The sequence below is a fragment of the Rattus norvegicus genome, chromosome 2 (genome assembly GCF_036323735.1).
Source record: "Rattus norvegicus strain BN/NHsdMcwi chromosome 2, GRCr8, whole genome shotgun sequence".
Lineage (NCBI taxonomy): Eukaryota > Metazoa > Chordata > Mammalia > Rodentia > Muridae > Rattus > Rattus norvegicus.
Window position 1 is genome coordinate 114,413,280 of NC_086020.1, and position 12,790 is coordinate 114,426,069.

Genomic DNA, 12,790 nt, shown 5'->3' on the forward strand with positions numbered 1-12,790 from the left:
ACCATCACTGCTCCAAGGCCCTTGTTTTAGGATATGATCCCCTTACAGATTATGAACTTGATAGGTCACAACTACATTTTAAAACTGTAAATCTGTTACACACGTTCCACCTAAGTATATACATAAATGGATACGTGTGAATTGTGGTGTTAAAAGGTAAGTCATCTTGGGGGAGGAGGGACTGGATGATCTCAAGGTAACCAACCAAAGATAGCTTTGAATTTCGGATTTTCCTGCTTACACATCCCCTGTACAGGATTATAGACACATGCTACTGCACTCAGTTTCTGTGGTGCTGGTAAGCAGTCCACCAACGAGTGATAGCCTCGGCCTAAAAGCTACTAATTTTAGACATGTAACATGTGGAAATAGCAGCCAAATAGCTGTATAGCTAAATCCATACGGTAGGCTCAGGCCAGTCTGGCTCACGGTGCTGCGCCCCGGTTTCCTTAATCTGGGGAGTGTGGGTGGGAGGACAGGTGGGATTATGAGGAGACATTTTTGATTGCCACTTCTGGGGAAGGTGCCAGTGGCGTCTATACAATGTGTAGGGTTATCCATACAAGGCAGGATTATCCAGCCCTAAATTTCAACAGCCCAAGGCTCTGTCTAGTGCATGTTGCTAACATGGTTATGGTCTGACAAGCTATAAATGAACAGGCGATTGGTGTGTCATGGTCAAGAGCCCTCATGGTTCCCAGATCCATAGGTTGAACAGCTGAAACTCTGCAGGAATATTTGTAATAAAATATTTTAGCTGTATAAAATGAGCTAATCTCCCCCATAAATTTCATTTACACCAAGTCATGTTAAGTCTTTTATTTTTGCTCTAAAGTTTATAAAATATTTAAGCTCAGACCTTAAAGTTGGCAAATAGAATTTCAAATTTATATAACATTTTGTACCCAGTAGTTTTTTAAGAGTAAAACATCAAGCTGGCCACATGTTAATGTGTTTAGTTTACTCTTGGATTAATACCAGATATATTAATGTTGACAAGCAGGTATAAAGATTCTGCTGTGTTAATGTGTCCTTAGCACTATTTAATATCCACCCCAGGAGGCTGTGCTGAAAAGGTAAAAGTTAGGGGAACAAGAGCTTCAGTTAATGTCCTGAGCCACCTTTATCCCCACAAGATTGATCTTGGTGCTTCTGGGGTTCCTGTCAGCACAGCAGCATGTTAACAGATGATTATAGACATGGGCCTCTCCACTTGCTTAAGTCTGTGGACCGGAACAAAGCAGCATTTCCAGTTGATGAAAGGATCCACAGGGAACATGCCGTCTCTCCAATAAAGCTTGTGGCAGTTAAACCAATAAACTGCAGCAATGAGAAAACTGTTGACGAAGTACAGCCAGGGGACGTTCATTTCTATGTACGCTGGAATCTGAACTCTGAGTGAGAGGATGAGGACCTGAAGTGCTACAAAGGGAAACCAGGTACCAAGAAAGCACACAATGAGCCTGGGCAAGAGCACTGCTCTGGGGCTCACAGTGTAACTGGTATGGGGTGGGAAAGGAAAATAGAGGACAGCCTTGTTCTTGTAGGATGCTATCCGGATAGCCTGTATCAGGGCAACAACTTCTTGCCATGAAATCAGAAAGGCCACAGATAAAATCATCAACATAGACAGTGATAGCCAGTGACTCTGAGTGCTGACATAGGAGGGACATTGGTTCACAGAAGTCTTGTGTGTCTTTAGGCTTGCCGAGATGGCTGGATCACCCAAAACATAAGCAAGGACTGAGATCCAAGTTAAAATGACTGTCAACAAATAAAGTAACTTTTGCCACCTAGATGAAGGCTTGGTGGCTCTGGACAGATTACACCAGTAGTCTATACAAGCCAGGGAGCAAACTGGATAATGCAAGAAGCCGTAAGCGAAGGAAACGATCTGTGTGAGCAGACATATGTGGTAGTTAGTAAACCTAATACCTAGAACTACAAAGTCCCTGAAGTAGGTCAGAACAGAAATGTTTACCAACAGCAGGAGATCAACAAGTGCTAGTGAAAAGCAGAAGTACTCCATAAAGCTCCACGAGGTGTCTTTCCTTTTCACTCTGAGGATGAGGACGTTTAACAACACTTTCCCAAGTATAATCAACAGCAGCAGACAGGTGGCATCCAGGGACCGCGGAGCCTGATGTGACTGGTACTGAAAAGAGCAGTTCTTTGAAGGAAGAGCTGTCATATTCTTAGTTAAATTTCAAGACGATCTGACAAATACACACACAGGGTAAGAAGCAGCTTCACTTTGTTTTCTTGCCCTGCAAAAAGAAGAAAAGCCTTGGTGTTACCAGGGTGTCGCTACTTAAGAGCTTTGCATGCTTCTCAACGCTCTCACAAATTCATGATGTAGAGGTGGAACGAAGCACTACGAGTTGACAGACGGATACGAGGGTAGTATGGTCTTTCTTCTCCTAGCACTGAATGGAGAACAAGATCAAACGTGTCATTAGCTTTTGAGCCCCAAACAGTCCAGAACTCCAACATCTTTATATTGAAATATTGTATTAAATAAATTCTATATTAACTTTTTTAACAACTCACACAAGAGATATTTGTATTTACTTCAGCCAAAACATATTAGAAGAAGCTGGCTGTATAGTGATGCTCAGGGCAATTACCAATTGCTCCAAACTGTTTTTTTTTTTTTTTTTTGTCCTTTTGACAAAATAAGTTTAGTTGAGGGACTTTGCTCTGTCTCGTTCTATTTTAGTTTTAACTTCGATAGATTGTGTGCATACAGAAATCCATTTCTTTTAGGTTTTCTACTGGGTGGAATAAAGATTTTGAAATTTAAAGGTGGAATTTAAGGGTTATGTTTAGGGGCCATTTACACATTTTTCTACTTAGCATTCTCTGGAGCTAAAAAAAAAAAAAACCCAAAAAACAACAAACAAAGAAAAACCAGCTGGGTTGAGAATAATGGAAGCCCATTAAAGGGAAACAGCAAGATTTCTCTTCGGGATGTGCTTGTTTGGATATGGCAACTGGAGAGAGAATCCAGGAAAGTGCAGGACTGAGCATGGGTTCCGGCAAACTAAATATAAAAGCAAGGGAGGAAGAGCGAAGCCTCAGTACCAATACATGGGCAAACGAGAAAGGGCAGAGAGGAAAAGGTCAAGAAAGGAAAGAGATTCTGGAAATGCCCTTCAAGAAAGAAAGATTGGGGGATAAAGTTCACTGCCTGGCATATGCAAACCCTTCCTGGGTTTGACCCACGGCATCCTATCTCCTCAGAACTTCATACAACGACACATACACACACACCAGCAAGAACAACCACTTCCTAACAATAACAAATCTAAGGAATGTCAATAGTCAGATGGGTTAAACTAACACACGGTAGGCACATTGTCAAGATGTGCTCCATGAAGCCATTCAAAACACATCAAGAGGGCTGGGATGTAGCCCAGTGGTAGTGCATCTGCTATGTACACTCAGTGCCCTGGCTTTCATCCCTCCTACAAAACCAACATTTAAAAAGCTTGTTCAGATAGGAAGATTTAGTTTCCTAGTGAAAAGCAATTTTTCCTATGCTTGTTAAAAATTTCCACACATTAAAGATAAGTTTTACAATATCTTAAGTGAAATGCAAGGTACAATGTTATGCAACATACAGGCATAGTGGCATGTGTATAGAATCCCAGCTCCCAGGAAGCACAGACAACTGGAGCTCTTGAGTTCAATGCTAGCCTGGTCTACATAAAAGCCCTAGCCAGAGTTGCGGAGATCTCATATTAATAACTTAGTGGTACACTTGAAAGCTTAGGAATACAAGAACAACACCCCAAAAGAATAAACAGGAAGAAATAAACTTAAAGCTAGGAATTAATGAAATAGAAACAAAAATATTACACATAATGAAAAGTTATTTTAAAAAAATTAACAGTGCTTACAAATTTTTAGCCAAATTAGCCAAAAGAGAAGATCCAAATTATATGAGATGAGAAAAGAGCCATCACAACAGACACTGAGGAAATTCACAGAATCATAAGTACATGCTTTCAAAATCTACATCACACCAAGTTGAAAACCTAAAAGAAATGAATTTATGTATGTATATAACCTACCAAAGTTAAAACTAAAATAGATCCATTACATCTAATGAGACAGAAGCAGTAATTAAAAATCTCTTAACTAAAAAAAAGTCCAGGCCAGGTAGATTCAGTTAGGGATTTTACCAAACCCTCAAAGAAAATAACAACATTCTTCAAATTATTTCCTAAAACAGAAACTGAAAGAATAGTGCCAAGATCTTATTATGAAGTCAATTATCACTTTGATATCCAAACCAAAGACCAACAACAACAGAAAATTAAAGACCAATATTTCTTATGAACATAAATGCAAGATCTCAGCAGAATACTTGCAAACAGAATCCAAGAATACATCAAAAATATTATCCATCAGGATAAAGCTGGCAACATTCCAGAGATACAAGAATGGATCAATATAAATCAATAAACATAATCCTCCATATAAATAGATAAAGGACAAAACCATATGATCATCTCATCAGATGGATGCAGAAAAGGCCTATGGCAAAAAACACCCTTTCATGATAAAAGTTTTGGAGAAAGGAAAAATGGAACAGGAGTGTCTAAGTGGGATAGGGGTTGGGAGGGCAGGATAGAGGAGAGAATATGGTAAGGGGATGGCTAACACTAAAGGCCTTTCTGAGCCAGGCAGTGGTGGTGCGCCTGGGAGGTAAACCAAGGGTCAGGTTTAGTCTTCAGAATGAGTTCCAGGACAGCCAAGGGCTGCCGAGAGAAAGTATGTTTTGGGAGTGGAGGTAGGACTTTTGAAAGCGCAAGTTTAAATCAAGTTATTTTGGGAGTGCAGAGCAATACCCCAACTAGACACCATATACTTCCAAATAAAACTACCAGTACCAGGAATGGGTCACCTATTTTTTGAGTGGTTGGCCAATGGGGTTAGTAGACTTGCACTCAAACATTAAAGCCTATTGCCAATGTATTGGTTGACCTCTAGAGATGATGGGAAAACCCTCTTGCTGATAGGGCACACTTGAGTCATAGAACGTGGAGAAATGTAGCTGGTATTTACCTGGAAGCTTCACCCCTAGCTCTCACAGTGTTGGAAGGCTCTATGCTGCCTCCAGAGGAGAAAAGTAACTGTCTGTCTCACCTGGCTATGTATTCTCTGAGTCACAATAACAACTTGCCTGCCTGGCAATAGTGGCACACATGTTACAGAAGTAACCAATCAATTTGGATTGTATTTAAGCCCTACCTGATATCATCAATGAGGCCCAGAACCCGTAGCTAGATAGGTCATGGGCCCTAAGGGGAAACCAAGTATTATTCCACTAAATGACCATGGCAATAAAACTACACCCAATGACTCATTGCTGTACCTATCACTCAACCCTCATCTGAAACACTTCTTATATAGATGGCAGGTAACATACACACCCACAACTGGCAACATGCAGAGAATAATAAACTGAAATCGCCAGCCAACATGGGATGTTTGGATCTTACCCTTCCCTTCAAGGCTCAGAGCTTCATGTGGCAGATGGGACAGAAAGATTTTACCAGCTGGAGGTAGTAAATGACTTCAAGGAAACTGTTTTCCCGACACCATAGGACAGATGTGCAGGCTTGCCGCAGACCACCCAGGGGAGTGTGTCAGCAGAGGGACCAAGGCTTGGATTTCAGGTAGAGAACGGATTCGGTGTGACAGACACAAACTCGAGGTGTGTGCTGCTGCGGAAAGCTTTACTTCTTGACGTATATTTAAGCAGTTAGAACAGGTACATCATAACTGGCAGTCATCCAGCTCTTATTCATCACCCCACCAATGTCCCTTGTAGAGAAGAAAGCTAAACATACAGTCTAAGAAACAGTTCTCAACTGCCAACAATAGTTTAAAAAACTGCAGTTGGGTTGGGGATTTAGCTCAGCGGTAGAGCGCTTGCCTAGTGAGCGCAAGGCCCTGGGTTCTGTCCCCAGCTCCGAAAAAAAAAAAAAAAGAAAAAAAATTTAAAAAACTGCAGTTAAACTGACAGTTATACCTTGTGGGCACCAGGTATGCATTCATCATTTACCTTTGTTTTAATAAAGTTTAAACTCTGTTTATGGCCCCTCAGAATAGTAAGGGAACTTTTGTAACCATAGTTAACTCTTGATAAGTTTCTTCCATTTGTTGGAACTTGTCTATGATCAGTCTAAAAGACTCGTTACTATTCTGAATCATGCTAGACAAAACTTTTCCAAAAGGGGGAAAGGCTTTTCTGGAACAGTCATGTTCTTAGTAGCTGCCATTAATTTCTCTCCTATTTGCTGGGAGCTAATGGGTGCAGCAGTTGAATTCATCGCAGCCGTTGAGTTCATCAGGATCATGGTGGTGAGACGTTTCCGTCTCTGAATTTTCAGTTCCTGAGACATCTAAAGGTACATGACCATCTTCCCGCACTGCTACATTCTTAAAATCAGATGTTGACAGGCTTAAAGTTGCTAAGATCACCAAGGCTAGAACACAGAAGGCACCTCCACCGCAAGCATAGACCCTGGTCATCATCTATCTGTAGGGAGACGGCCAGGACCTCCAGGAGGCCGAGCCATTCCACGCACACGCCTCTGCTCTGCATAGAAACGAAGCACAAGAGCTTCATGTCATGCAGACGCCACTGGAGTGGGTGTGGCACAAACTAGCTCATGGAGCTGTGATGACATGGACAAGACCTGCACAAACTCAATCCACACTGAACCCCAGGACAGAGGAGGGAAGGTGGCCACAGTCCCAGCTCCAACTGAGGAGCTACTAGCACTTTATTGGTGCCAGGAGAGGGAACATCCATTTTCTTCAGTGGAATGATGGCTGGTGTACTGACAGTAAGTAGTCCAGGGCAAGACCCAAGCCCAGAGCTAGTTGGCCGACATCAACAGATTCAATGTCTTTTTGTTTTTGTTTTATTTTTGAATAAGAGCAGGGAGTGGGGGAGAGAAAGGAGGAGGAACAGAAAGAAGAAGCATATATGAAGTTGTGCGGCCAGAGAGAAGGGGAGGGAAAAGATCAAATGGACTGAATGTAATTCTCAAAGCATATTTACAGCAATAATAGTGGTCCATTATTAAATTCATGTGAAATTACATACTCATAAAATGATTTGGTAGTTAGCACTGGTAGTGTTTCTGTCTTTTGAAAACTACAAAGAAAAATGACAAAACTCAGTTACCTGATGATCAAATAAATTAAAGTGATTAATGAGGAGGCTGTCAGTCTGTCTGATGTGGATCACTACTCCCCAGACCATCAGGTTAGTGTGCCATATACCTATTAAGTATACACTTTATATCAAAGTTAAAAATTATGATAAAATACATTATTTTATAACTATAGGTATTAAACAAAAATAGCAAAAACTTCATTTTTTTCTTCCTATGCTCACTTGAGTTTAACTTGACCCTCTCTGAAAAAGTTCCACTCAGGATCTGGCATACAAGGACAAGGAAATGTAGCTGCCACCTGACTGTCAGCACATGCCTAATGGGTGGTGGTCTGGATAAGGAAGCCTGCATGATGGGACAGACCACACAAAGCCCTCCTTGGACCAAGAGACAAACTGGCACTTAAACATGCCAATGTTGGTGAAAATGGAGGCGAGGGAGGGAAATCCTGAGGGTTCGTGTTTATAAAATTCCTGAACCAGGGACTGGCTCAGTGGTAAGGACTGCATACCACCCCCCCCCCCACCCCCCCGAGCTGGGGACCGAACCCAGGGCCTTGCGCTTCCTAGGCAAGCGCTCTACCAAGACCGCATACTCTTGAAGACTGTTTGTTCCCCAGCACCCATGCTGGGTGACTCACTGTGGGAAACCTAGGCCGCTGGCTCCTATAAGCAGCTGTACTCGTGTATACAAACACATGACTAAAAATTAATCATAAAAATCCAGGGCTAGTGAGAAGGTTCAGTAGGTAAAGGTGTCTGCTGACACCTGATGACCTGAGGGGAACCCACTTTGGTGGAAAGAGACCTCTGACCTCCACACAGAGGCTGTGGCCCCTCCCAAAACAAATGGAAGCTAGTATTTCCTTTTTAAATCCAGCTTTAAAAGTATATATCTGGAGTAAAAAGAAGCAAGAGAATGCCTGTCTTCCATGGTTCCATTCTTTACATGTCCATCCAGAGGGGAATTAGCAAAACTAAGGAGCACCCTGGAAGGTGTGCCCCACCCTCGTTTCCATTTGGCTCTTCCCTCACATGGGGAAGGAGTAGGAAGACCAGAAAGAGCTGGCTAATGTTTGGAGGACCTGGTGTTTGCCAGGGGCATGGAAAGGTGAAGGAAGGATTGGTTCTAACCAGGAGCTTGCTTGCAAGGGGAAGGAAGGTGAGAAGCCTGGAGCAGAATGTGTGGAGGAATCCTACCACTGGGAGAAAATCAGACCCAGGGGAGCTGGAGGCAGGAAGAGCAGTCAGAGGGACCATGCAGGAAATGAGAGCTGGAGTCATTTTACATGTTCCTGAATTTGCCTATAGAAATCGGGACTTTCTAAGATGAGACATTTCTTAGAGGATTTTATATATGTAGCCCCTCCTCCCACAATCCACTCAAATATTCAAAATTCCAATATATTCTCTTTTAAATAGGCTTCCAGATGAGGTAAAATCATCTATAATCGACCTGTCCAGAATTTCCCTTGACGTGTCCACAGGGATTCAGAGGTGTACAGAACAATATCCTTGCTGTATCCATGTGCTTCACGTGCAACTTAAAGAGCACAGCATGAAAGGCCTTTTGCAGACATCCGTCTCTTTATCACTTGCTTTGAGATTTGGCCCAACGTGGGAGCATGAGCAGACCCCTTCTGTGCTTTCCCATCTATATCTTGTTGCTGTTTTTAGACGGGGTCTCACCATGTAGCCCTGGATGTCCCAGAACTCACTCTGTAGACCAGGCTGGCACAGAACTCAAGAGATCCGCCTGTCCCTGCCTCCTAAGTGCTGGGATTAAAGGTGTGAGCCACCATGCCTGGCCATCTTTATCCTAAGGGCTTGTTATACTTACTCTCTCTTGACGCATTTCATTTTATGGCCTTCAGCGGCATCACCGTCAGCTCCTTGTGTGTCACTCTACTATACCAAAGCAAGTGTGTGACCTCTGAAAGGAAGCAACGGCTACCGTCATCAAGACACACTTAGTGAGCAGCATCTATGGGTCCCTGCAGAGAGAACAAGCCTTTGGGACCAGAGCCAGCCCACATGCTGACCATCTCAGTTTCTGAGCAGCAGGGAGAGGACTGCACTTATGACAGTCCACCAGCGACACGGAGAGTTGGACACCCCTAACACAGCATCTGTTTAAAGAACTCTTGTAGTATGTTGCAGTTTTCCCAGTGTCTGATCCTGTAGATCTTACTACTTAGCTTAAGGATCCCCTAATACTTGTGTGCTAAATAATATTTAAAAAAAACCAAAAACCCGAATCACTAGACTTTCCCAAACATAACAAATTGAGCCAATTTACACTGTTTCACAGGGGCTTTAATGTCTAGCTTAATATTAGACAGCTAAATTCTTATCTGCATTTAATCTGCCTAGATATCACACCTACCACATGGCTTCTGGAAAATTCTCTGTACGTCCATAAGACTTAGAGAGTAAAAAGGGTGACTAACTTCAGGCACAGGAAATGAGTCAGTGTGACAGCTGTTTGTGTGAGCCTGCTACATGGAAAGGGCCTGTGAAGAACATTGTAGCTACTTGTATTCTAATGCTAATTTGTGTCACCAAAATTACTTGATTCTGATTGGTAAATAAAGATGCCAGCAGCCAATAACTGAGAAGGAGAGAGAGGCGGGATTTAGGGTTGCTGGGCTTAAGGCTTTGAGGTAGATTCTAGCAGCTTGGAGGTTAAGAAGTTACCCATCTATTATTGAGCTGCTTAAGGCATATTAAAAATAATATGTTTTTCATTTGAGAACATAAACCACTGAGATGGGAAGTAAGCCTATACTGGGGCTTATTAAATAATACTACGAATTATGCTGAGCCTTGTCAAGATTGATTCTAAACACAGAGCACATAATTATGGCCCAAATCACAGGTGGGAATGAAGGGGCCCATCTACACAAGAAAGAGCCTTTAAACCCGGCACAGTCACATGTGAGGACTTCTGTCTCTGCCACTAGCTGTTGGTTAAGACAACTATTCTTCCAAATCATACATGCACCCTTTTAAGATGAAATTCTTGCACCATAGACAAACAGTGGTTTGAAACTTGTTATAAATAACTGGCAAGGTACAAAACTGAAATTCCTGAAATACACGCAATGAAAATTACCCATATTGCCTGTTGACACCCTCAGACCATTTCCTCAGATTACCCTATACCTACACATGTGTACACACACACACATACACACACACACACACACACACACACACACACCATACAAACCCCACACATGCACATACACATCTCAATACTTACATATGAACACCATACATATACCTATATATACATATCCTCCCACATATACATACAATTGCACACTATATGTATGTACACACACACCATACAAATCCCACACATGCACATACATAGCCCATATACTTACAAATATCATACATACACCTACATATGTATACATCCTCCCATATATGCATACACATTACACACTGTATATGTATGTACACACATATGCACATATCACTATTAGATCCTTGACCCCGGCTAGTAGGTTGTCCATGTGGGAATGTCCTTTAGTGTTCTCTTCCCTGCAACCCATGCTAGATGATACAGTTTAAGATGATGGCTGTTCTGTCAACATGGATCCCTGAGGGACTGGGGCCCAGACACTGAGGATCCACAACTGATGCACGGTGTGAGCAAATCTTTGCTGCAGTAAACCACCAGAGTTCAGGGATTACCCATCCTGACTAGTACAATTTCCCAGTGTTCTGTGTCCTTTGAAATGTTTTAAGCTCATGTTATTTACTTCACAGCAGAAAAGCTGTAGAAGAAATTGTAACTGTAGAAGGCAACAATAGAAATGTAATTGGTTAAAATTATTATTTGGTTTTAATTTTGGTATTCTGGAACCTTTTAGGCTTTCTTCTGACTCAAATATATTTGTTCACATAGGAAAAGAATATCTTAATTCAGTGGTGGAAATTTAAACTCCAAGAAACGAGAGTGACTTAGACCTAAAAGAGGATGAAGGAAGGACATAATAAAGAGCAGAGTAAGGAACCGCAACAGAGCTGGGCTCCGAGACTCACAGGAGACACTTGGGAGGAGGAGCCAGGACTCAGTGACTCACAGGTGACATTCAGGAGGAGGAGCCAGGGCACATGTGATGCTCAGGAGGAGGAGCCAGTAAGACTATACAGCATGGGCTGCAGGAAACAGACAAATCAAACCACGCAGGACAATTAATGAGGCAAACTGGCTGTTTTGGTGGGAGGATGGCAGTAACAATGAGAAACTGAACAATGTCAGGAAGATGGTATAAGCACTAGGAAAAGCAGGGCTGTACTGATGAGTCTATAACCATTAAAAGGTAATTAAGGACTATTTGGAACTATTTTTCAATAATTTAAACATCTGTGATGAAATAGTTTATGCATTCTACCAACTTTCATTCACAAAACAATGCTGAATATCTCCATTAAAGAAGTCAAACTCTGGCTGGAATGCTGGCTCAGCAGATAAGAGCACTTGCTGCTTTTCCAGAGGACCTGGATTTGCTTCCCAGCACCCACATGGTGGCGCATGGCCTTCTGTAACTCTTGCTCCAAGAGATCCAATGCCCTCTTCTGGCCTCAGCGCACACTAGGCACAACTGTGGGGCACCTAACAATACACGCAAAACCATCCATACACATAAAGAAGAATTTTAATGTTGATGGATTCCACCAAACATTTAATAAGTACTGACCCAGAGGCCTGGGTGGGCAGAAGAGATCAGAGCAGGATAGGTGCCGCTTCATGTGCAAGTGCATGGCGGAGACGTGGGAGACAGAGAGAAGCCGAAGGGTTGAGAACTATTGAGGGTGGTGAGGAACAGCCTGGTATGAGGAGGCTGGGCTGCCACCTGAGGCCATGGTAATGTCCCAGCCCATGCTGCTGCTGACGGGTCTGTGTCACTGTTCATGGCACATGTTGCCACCAAAGGCCGTGTGGGCCATTCCCGATCTAGGATGCTGCCTGAGGCCATCTTTATGGCTGCACAGAGCTGAGCTGGCTCCTTCCTTCCCTGGAACAGTGCTGGAGACCTAATTCTGGTACAGGCTAGCTGATTCAGATGGTGTTTAAGTGACGGAGACCTGGTCTGGCTGTTGCAAGCAGGAGAGCTGGTTCCACCCCCTGCCTGGGCAAAGCAAGAGACCTGGCCCGGGTAGTGCTGGTGCAGGAGAGCTAGCAAGATGACTAACGCAGCTTCCATCTGGCCCTTTCAGTGGGCCCGCCCCAGTATTTACCCCATCTATGAATTGCTGGAGCACAAGAAGGTTCTATAGATCCAAGGGCAAAAGGTCTCCACGACACAGGTGAACAAGAGGAGATCCAAGAGGTGTCCCTTTGAAGATTTAGAATTCATAGTGCAGCAGAGCCCAGAGGCCTCGAACCAGGCTGGTGACTCATGGCAATGAACATTTGCAAGTAAACCTGTTTGGGCAAAAGGGGATACTGTGCGACACACCGGAATACACCACAGCTTCAGTGAGGTTTTTAAATTTTTTTTCCTTTGGGGGGTGGCTAAAAGGGCTGATATGGAGGGACAGGGAGATAAGTAGGATTGAGGTGCATCATTTAAA

The 12,790-nt window shown here is 43.0% G+C and overlaps 1 protein-coding gene across 12 annotated transcripts in view; it reads right to left on the reverse strand.

Moving 5' to 3' along the window:
• Nucleotides 1–804: 804 nt before the first annotated feature.
• Gpr160 (G protein-coupled receptor 160) overlaps nt 805–12,790 on the reverse strand; it is a 77,507-nt gene continuing 65,521 nt past the window's right edge. For 8 of the 12 annotated variants that reach the window (XM_063282357.1, XM_063282356.1, XM_039102870.2 and 5 more), the window contains one exon: nt 805–2,267. In XM_063282357.1, coding sequence (XP_063138427.1) covers nt 1,181–2,191 — 1,011 coding nt within the window. In that variant the 5' untranslated portion in view covers nt 2,192–2,267 and the 3' untranslated portion in view covers nt 805–1,180. Of the gene's footprint in view, nt 2,268–9,038; nt 9,132–12,790 lie in introns of all 12 variants that reach the window. The other 4 variants (XM_063282358.1, XM_063282359.1, XM_039102868.2 and 1 more) reach the window with 2 other exon arrangements.